This window comes from Alnus glutinosa, chromosome 10, assembly GCF_958979055.1.
Source record: "Alnus glutinosa chromosome 10, dhAlnGlut1.1, whole genome shotgun sequence".
Taxonomy (NCBI): Eukaryota; Viridiplantae; Streptophyta; class Magnoliopsida; order Fagales; family Betulaceae; genus Alnus; species Alnus glutinosa.
The window spans coordinates 19,648,288-19,665,339 of NC_084895.1; the positions used below are offsets into that span (position 1 = coordinate 19,648,288).

The window sequence follows — 17,052 nt, forward strand, 5'->3', positions numbered from 1 at the left end:
CTGAATTTGAGAGAATTCAGATAGGTAATTGTAAGAGACCACTTATGTGACCCGCCTGCTCAAATAAAAATTGGGTTGTTCGGCCATTTATCCTGTTAGATGGATCTCATAAGTGGTCTCTCACAATCACCTGCTTAAATTCTTTCAAATTCAGACAAATAATTGTAGAATATACTAATTCTAGTTTGAAGGAGAGTGTATATTTTCCCTTAAATTTTATAAAAGATGTCCAACATTGACTTTATGCATACATGTACAAACTTAAAAGCTTGACCATAAAATATTAAAATTGATATTATCCATTTCATTTAAAATAAAGAGAATCAATCCACCAGTTCGTTCATGATGATTAAAGTGACATAAATAGAGTAGAAATAAGGTGACGAGCAAGAAAATTAAGATTCTCCTGTTTTAAAACCAATCTTGAATGCTAATTCAGAGATTGCCCTTGTAGAAGAACCTTCTGCACTTAGTGCATTCTCAGCAGCCATCTTCATGTCTTTCATACGGCTGTGAACTCTTTTCCCCTCTTCTCCCACCATCAAACCCTTCACAATTTTCGCAATTTCTTCTCTGTTCACAAGGCCTTTCTTGTTAGCTTTTGGTCTTAAAGCCACTTCCAGATCCTCAACAAGTAACACTGCATTCATTCTTTGCTCTGAGTAAAGCGGCCATGCAATCAAAGGTATGCCATGCATGACACTCTCCAAGATTGAATTCCAACCGCAATGCGTTAAGAACCCGCCCGTGGCGTCGTGGCTAAGGACTCGGGCCTGCGGCGCCCATGACGGCACCACTAGTCCTTGCCCTTTGGTCCTCTCAGCAAAACCTTCCGGCAAGAAAGTTAGAGGGTTTTCATGGCTTTGGTCACTGAGGTATGCTGCATTAGCCAATTCATTGTTTGGGCTTCTTGCAACCCATAAGAACTTTTGCTCACTCAATTCCAATCCTAAGGCTAGCTCATTGAGCTGATCATAGGATAGGGTTCCACCGCTCCCAAAAGACACAAATATGACGGAGCCGCTTGGCTGATTGTCCAACCAACTTAAACACTCTCTCTCGTTAACCTGTCAGAATTTTATTAAAATGATTAAATTTATCATATTTTTTTTGTTGTCAATTTAAACTTTTAAAAAAAGTGATAATTTGACATAACATATATCAGAGCAAATGTTTTAAGTTTAAACCTTGTTTCTATTATTCACTTTTCATTCCAATTAAATATTTGACGTGAATTTGGGCCCACAAGCGAAGGAGAGTGTTAGAATTTATTTAAATGATTAAGATTCTGTTTGAGATTATGTTTAAAAATAAAGCTTTTGTCAATAGAAAGGCCTAAAAGTACTTTTTGTTTTAATTAAATATTTTGTTTGTTGGGTCTACATGTGAAGAGTAGTGTTAAAATATTATTTAAATGATTAAGAGCATGTTTGAGATTACTTTGAAAAATAGAGCTTCTGTATGTAAAAAAAGCCGAAAAGTGTGTGTTTTTTTTCTTGGGTACATCTTTTTATAAACTAAAAACACTTTTTAAGCTCCTTAAAGTGCAAATGAAAAATGTAATTTTAAACTAAATCGCAAAAAATATATCGTTCAGAAAATGCATTTTTAAAAAATTACGATTTGAAAAAGAAAAATACTAGCCTTTTCCAATTGCAGAAAATGTGGTGCATTTTAAAAAACGCACGATTTTAAAGACTAAACTTAAATTTTAAAGGTTAAACTATGATTTTACCAAATACTTAATTGCGTTTTTAAAAATCATTTTTTTTAAATCACAAGTTTTAAAATTGTTATTTTAAAATAGCACATTTTAAAATCACAAATTCAAAAAGACCATTAATGCAATTCCAGACCAGCTCTAAATTTACCATTTTTTATCGATCTTAACTTGTAGGATAAGTACAAATTTAACCCTACCTGTGTAGTACTTGAAGCAGTTTGAATGATGGGTCCAATTGGATAAATTGTGGGGTTTCCAGCTCCTTCCTCTTCCAAAGCTTTGACAGCTCTTCCTTGCAAGTCCATGGACGTATTAACCATAATGCCCTCAGCCAATCGGAGCCGTTTTGTGTGGCGAAGAAACAATTTGTACAGTTCACTTTTCCGGTCTTGAACGTGGTCCATAAGATCTCCACCGTCAAGAGGTACGCACCCCGGAAGTTTCAACGGTTCCGGCAGGTCTCTGTACTCGCACGAAATCGTCTCGTCCAGCTTTGGCAAATGCAAGAGCAACGACAGAGCCAAAGCACTTGACGTGAAGAAAATGTAGGGCGAGAGGTTTAGCTCCTTGGCAACATCTAGTGCGTCGGTGGCCGTATGATCGAGGATAACCGCGGCTAACCGAGAAGTTTCGACCAAGGACTTCAACACGTCGCGAATAGATGGCAGAGAGCGAGTCATGGTGAGGAAAACTTGGATTCCGGGCTGTTCGCCGGCCGGGAGGTCGTTCAGGTTCACCGGAGGAAGAAAGACATGGTCTATGCTTGTGGGGAGAGCTTCGAGGACTCCTTTCATGGCTTTTGATGGAGACCCAATTGTGGGAATGATGCATGTGAGACGGTAGTCATGGCGAAGAGCAAGGATCTTGGCAAGCTCCACAAGTGGGATAAGGTGACCCATCCCTGGACTTGGTAGAATTGCTATGTGGGGTTTGTGTTCCATGGACAAACTCCTCTTTTTTTTTCTTTTTTTTTTCTTTTTTTTTTTTTTTTTTTTTTTTTTTATTGAGAATTTAGCCAGGACTAGATTTTCGAGACATGCATCGTGGAAAACACATGTTAGAATATAAATTAAATAATTAAATTAATCACTTCCTATCAACAAATTAAATTATCTTAATATTTTAGAATAAGTGGTGATTTAACATTTTATCAAAGTAAAAAATTTTGAGTTTGAATCTTGTATCCATCAATTTACTTCACACTTATATATATATATATATTGTATGTGTTGTTTTAGTGTTTAATACCAAAATGACTTCGTTTTGGATTGATATAGGTTATGTTTACATTAGTTTGATTGGTTGTGTTGTTCTTTCGTGTAATATTTGGAGAAAAAGACAAAAGTAATGTGAAATTAATATATTTTTAAAAGATTAGGGCCTAAAAAAAATTAAACCAAACCCAGCCCCAAAACAATAAAGTTTGACCAAAATTATTTACAAAATCGTTTAAAATAATCTCTAATAGAGATTCAAAAAAAAAGCACAAATTAAAAGAGTAAAATAGGTTCAAAACGCCAATTAATTACCTAATATGCGGATAACAAATAATAACCACAATAACTGTACAAATACGGTTAGTAAAAATATGAGGCAGATATCTAAAATTGATATCCGTATTTTGCAGATACGATTACAAATATTATAAATAACTATATCCATATTCGTATGTATGCCTCTACATTTTTAGTTCTGTCTTTGTCCGCAGACTTGACTTTAAGTCTTCAAGAAATTGTTTATACCAACAAAGGTCTAACCTTACACTTAATAATTTACGAGACATTAAAACAAAGTGACTTGCCACTCAAGCCCCGCGCTCAGGTTTAAAACTTCTTGTTTTTGTGGAACGAGAGAGAGAGAAAGAGAGAGAGAAGCAGAGGAAAAAAAAGAGAGAAATTGTCGTTGCCGGGGGAGGGAGGCGAGCCTCCTTCCCCTTGGCTTTGGTCTTGTCCCTTAGTCCTCTTGGACTAAGGTTTTTGTTTCCTCCATGAGTTTTCCTCAGTGGAGGCTAGATTTCTCCCAGCTATTAAGGCTGTGGAGCTGTTGTTCCCCTAGCCTTGTTAGGCTATGGAGGCTTGTATTTGTTTTTTTCTCTTTCTCTTTCTTTTGTTCATGGCAGAAAGGCTCAAATCTAGGTGATCCAGCTTGGGAGTGTGGCGGTATTCGTGTCTTTTAACGGAGGTGTTTTGGCCGGTTTGTTCAAATTTTCTTCTTCAACTTTCGAGCCAGATCTACACATCTTTGTTGCATATTCCAAGACACACGCCCCTCAGCCGCGTTCATCGTCGTTGTCCGCTCCAGCCGCTGGAAGCTCAGGCCACGTCGGTAATCGGTTCCCAGCGCAAGGCCGGCACGCGCCAGAGAGCCTTTTGCTCTTTGGAGCGCATGATGGCCACGCTCCACCTTTTCTGGCCGTGCACTGTGTTGGATGGGGTTTACGGTGGTCTATTTACGGCTGGGTGGTACCGGTGACGGCGCGTGTCCTCCACGTGCCACAGTCTCCGGCGGAATCCGCCACTGCCTCATTGCCGGCAGCTTTTATGGGTTTTCTCTGTTTTTGTGTTGTGTATTCCTCTTGTTTCTTCCGGTATAGTTTGACTATGTATTGCTCAAATTTTATTGGAATTTTTGTTGACTAGATGCTAGATTGGCCCTCTTTTATTTGAGTGTGAGCATTAATATAAGAGAGACTCAAATGTAATTCTGGTAAAATTTGGTGTCTTTGCTCTAACAGTTGTTTTTTAAATCAGATCCTTCTAGCTTAGAGTATAGAGGTCTTGTACCTCTTTCTCAAGATGTAAGCCTTCGGGCTTTTTTAAGCAATATATAGTAACACATGCTACATGTTAAAAAAAAAAAAAAAACTTCTTGGTTTTAAGAGTGTTACGTATAAAGAGCTGGCGATTTATGTGGGAGTGAATGTGTGGCTTACATATCTAAAAATAAAAAAAAAAAAAAAAAAAAAGAAAAAAAAGTGTGGTTTATATAATAATCTTCTGTTTGTTTCGACGTAAAATGATTTTTATCATAAAATGGTTTAAAGGAAGTCATTTTTCAGGAAAATGTTTTTTACCGAATACATTTTTCGGTGTTTGGCACGTACGGAAAATTATAAATATTTTTTATATTTTTATTCAACCATATTAACTTATAAAAATCAATTTTCATTCACAACATAGAAATATTAATGTAAAATAATAAAAATCATTGGTGACGAGATTCCGTTACTGACCGGCAGGATTTTGACTAATTTCATCAGATTCCGGCCACTGTTGCCATATTGTGAGATAAAGGGCGAAATCCGAACAGTTCTGTCATAATCTAGGTTGGTCGAATTTCCGCGAAGATGGCTGGAATCTGGCCATTTGTGTCGGAAGCCAACTGTTCTAGCCAGAACGGCTGGAATCCAGTACAAAACGACCGGATCCCGACCAGTAGGCTGACGTATGGGCAGATCGGATTCCGGCAAAGGTAGCCGGAATCCGGCGACAGTGACCGAACATTGTCGGATTTCGACGCTGACCATATTCTGGTGGTGGTCGACTACTTAAACGTAAAGGTTGACTGTATCGTTTAAAAGAGGGTTGAATGCGTCTGCCATCTGAAAAAAATGATTTATACTTTTAAAAAGCGTAAATCATTTTTTAAAATTTACAGAGCATTTTGGGTAAAACGGGAATCATTTTTCGATAAACTATTATTTTTGCCCTTACTAAACACTAAAAGATGCTAAAATCATTTTGCACAAATCATCGTACGCCAAAACAAACCGAGGATAAATGTAAATAACTTGTGAGGTTTACAGTCTTTTGTTTATATGTGTTACCTTTCCGTCCGGAGCGAGAATGTCTGAACGCACTGTAGCTTTGGCAGTGTTTCTTAGCTCGTGGCGGCGCGTTCCTGTCGACGGTAACCTCGATTACGTAACGTAAAGAGGCAGCAGATCTGTAGTTCCGGTTTGTTGGGCAGGTAGCTAGCTAGACAGAGAGGTGACGGAGCATCGATCTGGGTTTCTCTTGTAGCTCCGGCGGACTTCTGTGCTCGGCGAGATCTTCGGCAGTCCAAACAGCAAGCGTGAACAGATTTTACAGACAAAAGCTACAGATCGTATATATATAGTCAAGCTTATGTTAATTTGCAGCAACTCTTTGTCTGGCCGGCTTTCAGATTTTCCGTGCTAATGAGTGAATGAAGCACCGGATGCAGCAGCCAAGATTCTTTGAATCAGTCAAACATAAACAAAGCTCAATCAAATTCACCAACCACGCGCAGCCACACTTTAATATATATATATATATTTGAGTGGGGATATATCTTTACAGTAGCATAAAAAGTGTGAAAGGGCCTTCTACAGCGTTTCTTGTTTGATGGTGCGGTTTTACGATTCTACCCTTGTTCTTTTTTCTTTAAATTAAATTAGGTAGGGTTATTTTGTCCTTTATTTTTCTTAGATTATAGAGTTATTATGTTGTCCTTGTTCGGCCATTGCACAGAAAGAATACAGAAAAAAATCCACCAAACAGATTTTGTTTGACGGAAGGAATGAGCGAGGCTGAGAGTTCAAAAGAAAATCTACCTAAACGAGATTCGATCCACGACAATTTTTTTCAATCATATCCGGCCTCCCTCTTACTTCTTTTCAATTGTCTAGCGGCAATGAGTGTTTCTATTTGTGTGTGTGATTTTGAAGGGTCAGAATTACAAATCAATACATGAAGGAGCTCTCACACAAACACACAAAAAGATCAAGAAGTAAAAATACACTAAAAAAGTCATAGCGTTGGTGGGGACTTTAATACCTTCGAAAAGATTGAAGAAAGAGAGGCTAAGGAGATTGAGCGTTGTTGGTCGGACAAGCTTGACCTACGAAGGCTACGAAATGGGTTGCGATGTGTTTGACAGAGAAGATGAGCTTCGTGTACAAGCACCGTATGAGTAATGGCTCTAAGCAAGAGATTTAAAATTTCCATAAAGGTAGACAGTTTTGATGAGTGGAAGTTCCTAATTATTGTTCATGCTCCTTGATTGTCGCTTTTTAACCCCCCTCTTTTTTTTTTTTTTTTTTTTTTTTTAAAAAAATTCTTTGTACAGTTTTTTGATGATTGCAATGGCGTTGGTCATGCATCTGTTCCGAGAAAGCTACAGTCAGGTGTGTGGTTCATGAATCAGAACTCGAAAGATTTTGGCATTTACAATTTTTCGGCAATTGGAGTCTTCGTAATTTATTTTTGTAATTTTTTTGTTTGTTTTTTGATGAATTACTTGGAGCCTCATAAGTACATCGATACATATAGTTTTTCTCTATGCGTGTCTGTATGTGTTTATGTAAAATAAACTATAAAAGCCTTAAATTTAATTTCACATTTAATTGTAAGTCATTATTGTATACAAAAGTTACATGTTTATAAAATCATCTTAGAAGAAATCAAGAGAACTTTCCTTTGGAATACACAAGTTTCCTATTTTTCTATAGACATGTACAAAATAAGTGATATTTATCCTATTAATAAGTGATATTTGTTAGAATTTCATTATAGTTCTTATTGCTACTAATAAGTGATATTTATCCTCACTCTTGTGTGGACATGTAAAATATATATATATATATATATATATATATATATATATATATATATATATATATATATATATATATATTTATTATAGTTTTTATTACCACTACTAACAAATTAAACAAACTTGTATAATTTTTTTATATCAAAGTATCCATTCGATTCAAAATTATAATTTCAAATTTTCATGATATCACAAACCCACAATAGTATAAACTACTAGTAAAATAAACTAAGTACAATTTATGGGGTTTAAGAAAAATGGTACTATTGAGCGTAAACTCTCTCTCTTAACAAGAACCCCCGAAACCTCTAACAACAACAATGATGAGAGTCAAGTCATAACAATGTTGAAACATGCAAAGCCTAAATGATAAGCTCATTTAAAAGTCAGAACATATTTGACCAAATATGAAAGCACATGATCCATAGATATGATAACTCTTAGAAATCACATGGTCCATAATTCGTACAGCTATGCTAGTAAAAGAAAGAAGTAACAATTATGATTTATGGAGAAACTTAAGCATCTAATATTCTAAATTTCTAATTACTATAATGTTGGAACAGTGCCGGTCGGCCTTACAAGAACAAGATAGTGCCATACTGGCATAGAATAAAAAAAGTTTGTTCTTGTCAAAATGCCAAATTAAGAGTACCATAAAAAATAAAAAATGGAAGAGTTATAAGAGATTTCTCTATCACTTCACTTGGAATCTTAAAATTAGAAATGAAAGATGGAATCCTGGACATCAAGACTATTAATAAAGAGATTTCTAATCAATATAAAAAGCTATATATTATCAAACTACCAAAAATGAAAACCATGCTAAGAATTTATAAATAGAAATCAATAGATACATTAGTAACATCACGAAATCACTAAAAAAACTAAAATTATAAAAAGGAGTACTTTAAAAAAAAACAAATAATTGGCATGAAAAAAATGTTATTGCTTACATGATGAGAGAGAGAGAGAGTACTCACTAGTCACCACGGCACAACCTGGTTGCCATCTAGAGGGGAAGCCAATGTCCAATACAAAAGGAAAGGGCCTGCACCCAAGCTGAGATTTGAGAAAGTAGGAGAGAAAAGAAACAGAGATAATATGGCTTGCACAATTAACATCATGACATGATAGAGCAATACCTTGCTGGTCCTTGTAGACGTGGAGTCACTGCAATGGTAGTTGTTTTCGACTCATGACTTGTGAGCTCAAGTTTTAAGGCGACTAAAAAAGAAACTAAGTTTGGATATTTGGTTAGAAGCGAACGGTAGAAACAAAGGAATATTTTTGATCTTTCAAGATGAAAGAGGGGTAAAAAATTTTTAGGGAGGACAAATTTATAAATTTACATATTTTAAGATGAATTTCAAAACTTTTGGAGCGACAGTCGTCCCCCACCCATGGATGTGAGTCCGTCACTACATACATGCATCAATTTTAAATTTTATAATAAAATTGATATATATATTGTTGATCCATTTTATTTAAAATAGAGAAGATAGATCTTATTCCCTTTAATAGTGGGCAGTTTTACGATCCGTGAGCTCATTCATGATGAGTAGAATCCAGCCGTATCCATCCGTAATTAGCAAACGGGTAATTTTTCCAAATCGATTCGTTTTACTCAGGAACCATGGGCGTGTCAAAAAATCAAACACGAAATTCATATCATTTTCTCTTCGTGTCTTTAATCATCCACCGAAGCAATCGAATGGATGCGAAATTAATTGAAGTAAATGAAACAACAATTCATAACAAATAGCGCAAAAATCATATAATTTTGTGACCTTCACAACCACATGCATTTCCCTAATTTGTTTTTCACTTTTTTATTTGTTTGATTTTTTTTTTTTTTTTTTTTTTTATAAAGATTATTTTGGTCAGTTTATTTTGTCCAATTAAGATTTAACGAAAAGTCATAAAGAATGAGTAACTAATTAAAAGGGATTGAAAGATTAGAACTCACATTGCAAATTTTTAAAGTATAAGAAGAACATTAAAAAAGAGAAATGCTAGTAGCTATCAAAGCTTTTTCCAACAGATGTGCACTAAAATGATGTGGAGCTTGTTCTTTGGTACTCATAACATTTATTTTTATTAATTGTTTTGATAATTTTCAATGAATATGCTCCACATTATCTTGATAAAAAATTTGATATCCCTAGCATTTCTCATTAAAAAATGCTTGATAGTTTAGGAAAAAATTATGCGAATTTTTCCCAATATTTTTAATATGAGAAATGCTAGAGCTCATTCTAATGTCTTTCTGGGATTCATCTATGCTGACATAGCACCCTGTTTTTAATAATAAAAAAAAAAAACTACAGATTAATTTTTCTTTCTTGTTTTTATTAAAAAAATTAGGGTACCATGTCGGTATAAAAAAGCCCCAAAAAATCATTTGAATAGTTTTAACATTTCTCTATTAATATACAACATTTGCACCGATGTCAGAGAAAATAGGTGACGTGCCTCTTCTTGTGGTCAACAGTTGCTTTGCCTCGAAGTGGTAAATTAATAGGTCTGATCTCTCATCGTTCTTCTCTCTTATTCAACTTTTCTTATATCAATGGTATTCTTTTCCTTGGTTTACATTAAAACCATTGTGTTTTTCCCCTTAGCTTACATAGGAAAAAGGAAAAAAAATTAAAATTAAAATAAAAAGCGCTAATCACATTTAAGTTATCGTTCTAAAAAGAATAGTCCACTTGAAAAGAACTAGTCAAGTTGGATTTGAAACGTCTTAAAATCTTTTATAAAGCTTATTTCGAAAAGTAAAGAATCAATGTAATAATTCGTCTACTTTATTTAAACTATTCATCTTCTCAATATGAGATTGTTGTGTCAAAATTGAGTCACTTAGTCACATTCAAAACAAGCACAACATACGAAATGATATAATTAGTTAAACATTCTACATTCAACAAACAAATAGATTATTTCTATTTCAAATGAAATGGAGAGGAGCTGATTAGTGAAAAAATAAGGACAAAATTATCTAAAAATATGAAAGGACAATTTTACTCTTGCTTTTTTCACTGACCGGTTCCTTTCCATTTCAAATCCATTTTCCAACAACAATATATGATAATTAAAGTGATGTATATATATATATAGAATAGAAATAAGGTAGACGAGCAAGAAAATTAAGATTATTGTCCTGTTTCAAAACCAATCTTGAATGCTAATTCAGAGATTGCCCTTGTAGAAGAACCTTCTGCACTTAGGGCTTTCTCAGCAGCCATCTTCATGTCTTTCATACGGCTGTGAACTCTTTTCCCCTCTTCTCCCACCATCAAGCCCTTCACAATTTTCGCAATTTCTTCTCTGTTCACAAGGCCTTTCTCGTTAGCTTTTGGTCTTAAAGCCACTCTCAGATCCTCAACCAGTAACACTGCATTCATTCTTTGCTCTGAGTAAAGCGGCCATGCAATCAAAGGTATGCCATGCATGACACTCTCCAGGATTGAATTCCAACCGCAGTGCGTTAAGAAACCGCCCGTGGAGCCGTGGCCAAGGACTCGGGCCTGCGGCGCCCATGACGGCACCACTAGTCCTTGCCCTTTGGTCCTCTCTGCAAAACCTTCTGGCAAGTAAGCTAGAGGGTTTTCATAGCTTTGGTCACTGAGGTATGCTGCATTAGCCAATTCATTGTTTGGGCTTCTTGCAACCCATAAGAACTTTTGATCACTCAATTGCAATCCAAAGGCTAGCTCATTGAGCTGATCATAGGATAGGGTTCCGCCACTCCCAAAAGACACAAATAGGACGGAGCCGCTCGGCTGATCGTCCAACCAACTTAAACACTCTCGCTCGTTAACCTGCCATAATATTATTAAAATGACTAAATTTATTATTTTCTATCGATTTAAGCTTGTGAAAGAAGTTATAATTTAACATAACATATATCAGAGCATATGTTCTAAGTTTAAACCTCGTTTCTATTATTCATTTTTCATTCAAATTAAATATTTTACGTGAGTTTGGGCCCACGTAAAATATTATTTTTTATTTTTACATCTTTTTATAATTTAACATAACATATATCAGTGCACACTTTTCATCTACATATTTTTATATTCTAAAAACACTTTTTAAGCTCCTTAATGTGCATTTGGCACTATGATTTTTTAGACAAAAAATGTAATTTTAAACAAAATCGCAGAAAATATATCATTCAGAAAGTGCGTTTTTAAAAAATTGTAATTTGAAAATTAAAAAATCAGTATTTTCAAATTGCAGAAAATATGGTGTATTTTTAAAACACGAGTTTAAAAGATAAATTGAAATTTTAAAGATCAAACTACAATTTTACCAAATGTTTAACTGCATTTTTAAAAATCACATTTTTAAATCGTAGATTTTAAAATTATTATTTTCAAATCGTACATTTTTTAAATCACAAATTCAAACGGACCAGTAATGCAATCCCAATTAAACAAAGCTCTTGTAGAATACATTAAGTAAAAACTTATCCCTACCTGTGTAGTACTGGAAGCAGTATGAATGATGGGTCCAATTGGATAAATTGTGGGGTTTCCAGCTCCTTCCTCTTCCAAAGCTTTGATAGCTCTTCCTTGCAAGTCCATGAACGTATTAACCATAATACCCTCAGCTAATCGGAGCCGTTTTGTGTGGCGAAGAGACAATCTGTACAGTTCACTTTTCCGGTCTTGAACGTGATCCATAAGATCTCCACCGTCAAGAGGTACGCACCCCGGAAGTCTCAACGGTTCCGGCAGGTCTCTGTACTCGCACGAAATTGTCTCGTCCAGCTTTGGCAAATGCAAGAGCAACGACAGAGCCAAAGCACTTGAGGTGAAGAAAATGTACGGCGAGAGGTTTAGCTCATTGGCAACATCTAGTGCGTCGGTGGCAGTATGATCGAGGATAACGGCGGCTAACCGAGAAGTTTCGACCAAGGACTTCAACACGTCGCGAATAGATGGCAGAGAGCGAGTCATGGTGAGGAAAACTTGTATTCCGGGCTGTTCGCCTGCCGGGAGGTCGTTCAGGTTCACCGGAGGAAGAAATACATGGTCTATGCTTGTGGGGAGAGCTTCGAGGACTCCTTTCATGGCTTTTGATGGAGACCCAATTGTGGGAATGATGCATGTGAGACGGTAGTCATGGCGTAGAGCAAGGATCTTGGCAAGCTCCACAAGTGGGATAAGGTGACCCATCCCTGGACTTGGTAGAATTGCTATGTGGGGTTTGTGTTCCATGGACAAAATCCTCCTTTTTTTTCCTCCTCCTCCTTTATTTTATTTTATTTTTTTTAAACCGGGGTATCGGAAGCGAATCCTCATTACACCGTGCAAAGTACCACTTCACATGAGTCGGATAAATTTCAAACTTTCGTCCACTAGCGTAGCCTAAAAGAATTATTTACATTCAAAAGGAGATTAATGAACATTATACCTTATGGTTTACAAGGTATTAAGGCAAGAAGAAAATCAGAATTTTATGGGCGGGGAGTCCGAACCTACGCAAATAAATAAATAAATACATAAATATAATCCTTTTATATGTGTACAAAGTGCTTATGAAAATAAAAATAGACAAATCTTATATTTAATTTCATACTAAGTCGTAAGTTATAATTAACCATATATAAAAGTTACGTAACTATAAAATTATCTTTAGAACGAAGTTCTCTTTCGAATACAAAAATTTACTGTTTGCATAGACATGTAACAAAAAATAAAAAATATAAAAAACTTGACATCTCTTTTAAATTATATTCGACAATATCTGTCTCTTTCATGAAATAAAATTCATAAATTATTATATTTATAGGAAAATTTTTAACAATTTCTTTCTCAATATTTAACTATCTTTTTAGAAAGCAACATTTAAGGGTGTCAAAAAAGTCATAATTATTGGCAGGGCATAATATAGAAAATTATATTTTTGTAAAGACTTGAGCCTGTTTGGCAAAGCTTTCCCATTTTCGTATTTGCCTTTTTTCCCCGTCAAACTACAATACATGAGGACACTAAAGTCAAAAAGTTATTGCAAATTCTGCAATCTCTCTTATTTTAATATTTTTTAAAATCCATCCATTTCTTTTTTTGTTTCTTTTGAGAAAAACCCATCCATTCCTCGTCCCAGAGATGGAAGACGAGGGAGTCGCAGAGATGGAAGACAAAGAATTTCTTTCATTGTTGTCGTCGACGACCGAAGAGGAGGGAGTCGAAGTCGCTGCAGCATTCATCGGACAAGGCCGGGTGCACAGGCGGTACTGGTTCTGACCACCAGGGGGGCCCACCACCACGACCCGTGGCCCACTGAAGGACTCCATAGTGCTGCTCATACTACTCATCGTTGGCCTCGCCGCATGTCACTGAACCGAAACCCTCCCTTTGTCTCGAACCCAAAAATCGGCCATTTGAGCGCCGGTCACCGGGAAATTGATCTTCACCTTATGCCCCCACAGCAACAACGCCACGTCCTCCGTCGAGTGGAATGAATCTTGGATCTCGGATCTCGGCCACGTATGGGCCGTACGGCCTCTTCCGCAAACCTCTGTATCTTTTACTATAATCGTAGGTTTGAAATGGATGGGTTTAAAAAATATTAAAATAAGAGAGATGGCAGAATTTACGGTGGCTTTTTGATTTTAATGTCCTTGTGTACCGTAGTTCATGGAAAAAAAAGGCAAATACGAAAATAAAAAAGCTTTAAAATTCCTTGGGGGTGGTAACTTCCCACTCAAGATAAGTCCTTGAGGTTAAAAACTTCTTGTTTTGAAGAAGAGAAATGCTAGCTAGGTTAAAAACTCCTTGAGGCTTGAGGTTACCTTTTCGTCCGGAGAGAGAACGTCTGAACGCACCGTAGCTTTAGCAATTGGCTGTCTCTCTTGGCTGGTGGTGGCGCGGTCTTGTTCGGTGTGGTAGTTGATCCACGGCAACCTCGATCACGTCACGTAAAGAGGCAGCAGATCTGTAGGTCCGGTTTCTTGCAGGCGGTGGGCAGGTAGACAGAGAGGTGATCGACAGAGCATCTGGGTTTCTCTTGTAGCTCCGGCGCACTTCTGTGCTCGGTGAGATCTTCGACGGTTCAAACAAGCAGTACTGAACAGATTTACAGACAAATGCTACAGAGTATATAGTCAAGCTTTCAGCTTATGTTTGCAGCAACTCGATCTTTGTCTGGTTTTCAGATTTTTCGTGCTGATGAAGCAAATTGATGCAGCAGCCGAGGAAGATCACGTGCAAAATTGCAGTAGCCAAGATTCTTAGAATCAGCCAAACATATATAAACAAAGCTCAATCAAATTCATGACCAACCACGTGCAGCCCCACTTAAATTTGACAAGATTATTATTATTATTATCATTTTTTTAATTCAAATAATCTGAATTATAATCTGGTTGATATTGTCCTCAAGGGTAGTTCAATCGGTTTGGGACCACGTCTTATGAAGTGGAGGTTACTAGTTGAATTTTCCCTCATCCTCTTGTGTGGATGTGTAAAAAAAAATTAATTGTGATTTTCAAAAAGCGTGATTTTAAAATGAGAGATTTAAAAACGTAATTAAGTGTTTGGAAAAATCGCAGTTTAGCCTTTAAAATTGTACGTTTTCAAAAAAATACCAAATTGCATGCGATTTGAAAAGGCAAATTTTGTGGGATTTTAGATTGCAATTTTTTAAAAAAACGCAATTCCAAACGATTCATTTTTTGCGATTTGGTTTAAAATCGCACTTTTTGTCTATAGAATTGCAATTCCCAACGTACCCTAAGAAGAGTAATGTTAAATGTAAGACTCGTGTCCAAAATTGATGCACCTTTTAAAATCACCATTGAATTTGTGATAAATCACTTTTAAATTTTGATCCGATAATGATTTTCAAAGCCACATTAATTTTGAAGAATACAACAAAAACATGAGGTAACGTTTAACATTACTCAACTAAGAATTGTTTGTCTTGGCATAGTATATAAAACTCTGCTTTGGTTCATGACTTTGTTGGATACACTACAAAAAAAAAAAGTTGTTTAGTGTCATTTGAATTAATGTTGCTTGTACAAAACAGTGCTAAATAATGTTGTTTACTGTTCAAATGACACTAATCTTAATTTGGCATTGTTTGAACAATAAATGATATTAAAAAATTTGAATTTAGTATCATTAAATCAGTAAACGACACTAGATTTAGATGGATGGATATTTTAGATAGGCATAGACATATATAAGAATATATGTGTGTGTGACGTAACTTTGTACCTAATAATTAATGTGAGTTTTATTGACACGTGTTAGCATTTAATAGGAATAACATAGCAACTAAAAAAAAAAAAATTAACATATTTCAATCACATGTTGACACGTGTCAACAAGCTAATTGTAAAAGAGTTATAGAACTTACATTTTTCTAATAATATTATACATTGATTTTTTATTTTAAAAAAAATCAATTGTTTATTTTTTATATTTTTTGTTTCTAGAGGTGTTCAATGAAAAGACATGCTAGAACAGAGGAAAAAGTTATCCATTTTTTGAAATTTCTCTTTATTGAAAAGTTTCAGGTATGTAATAATTAAATTTTATATTGATTTATTTTTAAATAATAAAAATTTTAGTGTAAGCTTTTATATTTAGATTGCTTAGTTAAATTAATTGTTTAAGAATCTATATAATTTTGGTTACACATTTTTATCGTATGAAATATATAGATAATCAAAACATGAAGACTCATTTAATTAGGGCAATTGAATAAATTAACATTCGGTGTGGCAAAATAAATTGTAATTTACGTGTAAAATTTGATCAATTTTATTGATTTATTTATTTCATTAGTTATATTTTTTAATATTTTGAATTAATTTCTTTTAAATTTATTTATTTATTTTTTCGCTGAATAACACATACCAGAAGCATTAGTCAAGCGCCAAAAAGTATCCATTCGTAGAATTAATCACTTGAAGCAGGCGTGCTTAGCCAATTAATGTTGAAGAGGAATATAAGTGGGTTAGACTTCCACTTCCAAGTGATATTGCCAATTGTTTAAGAGCAAAAACCCACAATCTCAACTCATATCATCATTTCCTTTCAATTTCAATTCCACTTATATACAAAAAAGTAAAGTCTTGTAAGCACTAACTAAAATTGTAAAAATGAGAAACTCCACTTATCATTTTTTGTAAGTTAAAAAACTCTCAATTTAGTGTATCAAACTTTTAAAATTTACAATACCATCCCTTCTGTTAGAGTTTAGGGTTGAATCAGACGGAGTATAGGTGAAATGTTCCTTATACTCATGTTTTAATTTTTTTTTTTTTAAAAAAATTGCTACTCTAAATCCTAATTTAACTGACTTTAATTGGCCAAGCCATTAAATAAACTAATAATCAAACCCTAACCCTAACCTAATTAACTTTGGGAAAAAAAAAAAAAAAAACTCATTTATTGAAAAAGATGACGTGATATACATCCTCTTCTGATGCTTCTATCCCATCTTTATACTTTTTAAAATTACCGTTGAATTTGTGGAGCCTATGTTTGAGATACATGCGGTCCTACAAATTAAATCTTATAGTGATTCTGAAAAATAGAAGAACGATAGAAAGACCATACGGAAAAAATGAATTATTTCTCACCAAACAGAGCATTACATTATTATTGACTATATATATATATATAGCTGTTATTGTTGACGTTATCTTAATAGTCAACATCGTGGTTGTCTTTAATTACCAGCGAAAAGTATGACCAAATCTATTATATATTTACTGATTAATTACA

General features: G+C 34.9%; 2 protein-coding genes across 2 annotated transcripts; both read right to left on the minus strand.

Moving 5' to 3' along the window:
• Nucleotides 1-281: 281 nt before the first annotated feature.
• LOC133878835 (hydroquinone glucosyltransferase-like) lies at nucleotides 282-2,708 on the minus strand. Its single transcript, XM_062317378.1, has 2 exons — nucleotides 1,921-2,708; nucleotides 282-1,067 (listed from the first exon to the last, which is right to left on the minus strand). The coding sequence occupies exons 1-2, from the start codon at nucleotides 2,662-2,664 to the stop codon at nucleotides 396-398; spliced, it is 1,416 nt and encodes a 471-aa protein (XP_062173362.1). The 5' UTR covers nucleotides 2,665-2,708; the 3' UTR covers nucleotides 282-395.
• A 7,492-nt stretch (nucleotides 2,709-10,200) lies between these two features.
• On the minus strand, nucleotides 10,201-14,510 carry LOC133879463 (hydroquinone glucosyltransferase-like). Its single transcript, XM_062318034.1, has 3 exons — nucleotides 14,106-14,510; nucleotides 11,785-12,678; nucleotides 10,201-11,124 (listed from the first exon to the last, which is right to left on the minus strand). The coding sequence occupies exons 2-3, from the start codon at nucleotides 12,526-12,528 to the stop codon at nucleotides 10,456-10,458; spliced, it is 1,413 nt and encodes a 470-aa protein (XP_062174018.1). The 5' UTR covers nucleotides 12,529-12,678; nucleotides 14,106-14,510; the 3' UTR covers nucleotides 10,201-10,455.
• Between the last annotated feature and the right edge of the window lie 2,542 nt (nucleotides 14,511-17,052).

What these genes read in the sequence shown, in the direction of transcription:
- LOC133878835 (XM_062317378.1), bottom strand. Translation starts at nt 2,664, where the DNA reads ATGGAACACAAACCCCACATAGCAATTCTACCAAGTCCAGGGATGGGT. An exon ending in CTGCTTCAAGTACTACACAG is followed by an intron (nt 1,068 to 1,920) that starts GTAGGGTTAAAT and finishes AAATTCTGACAG; the next exon opens with GTTAACGAGAGAGAGTGTTT.
- LOC133879463 (XM_062318034.1), bottom strand. Translation starts at nt 12,528, where the DNA reads ATGGAACACAAACCCCACATAGCAATTCTACCAAGTCCAGGGATGGGT. An exon ending in CTGCTTCCAGTACTACACAG is followed by an intron (nt 11,125 to 11,784) that starts GTAGGGATAAGT and finishes ATATTATGGCAG; the next exon opens with GTTAACGAGCGAGAGTGTTT.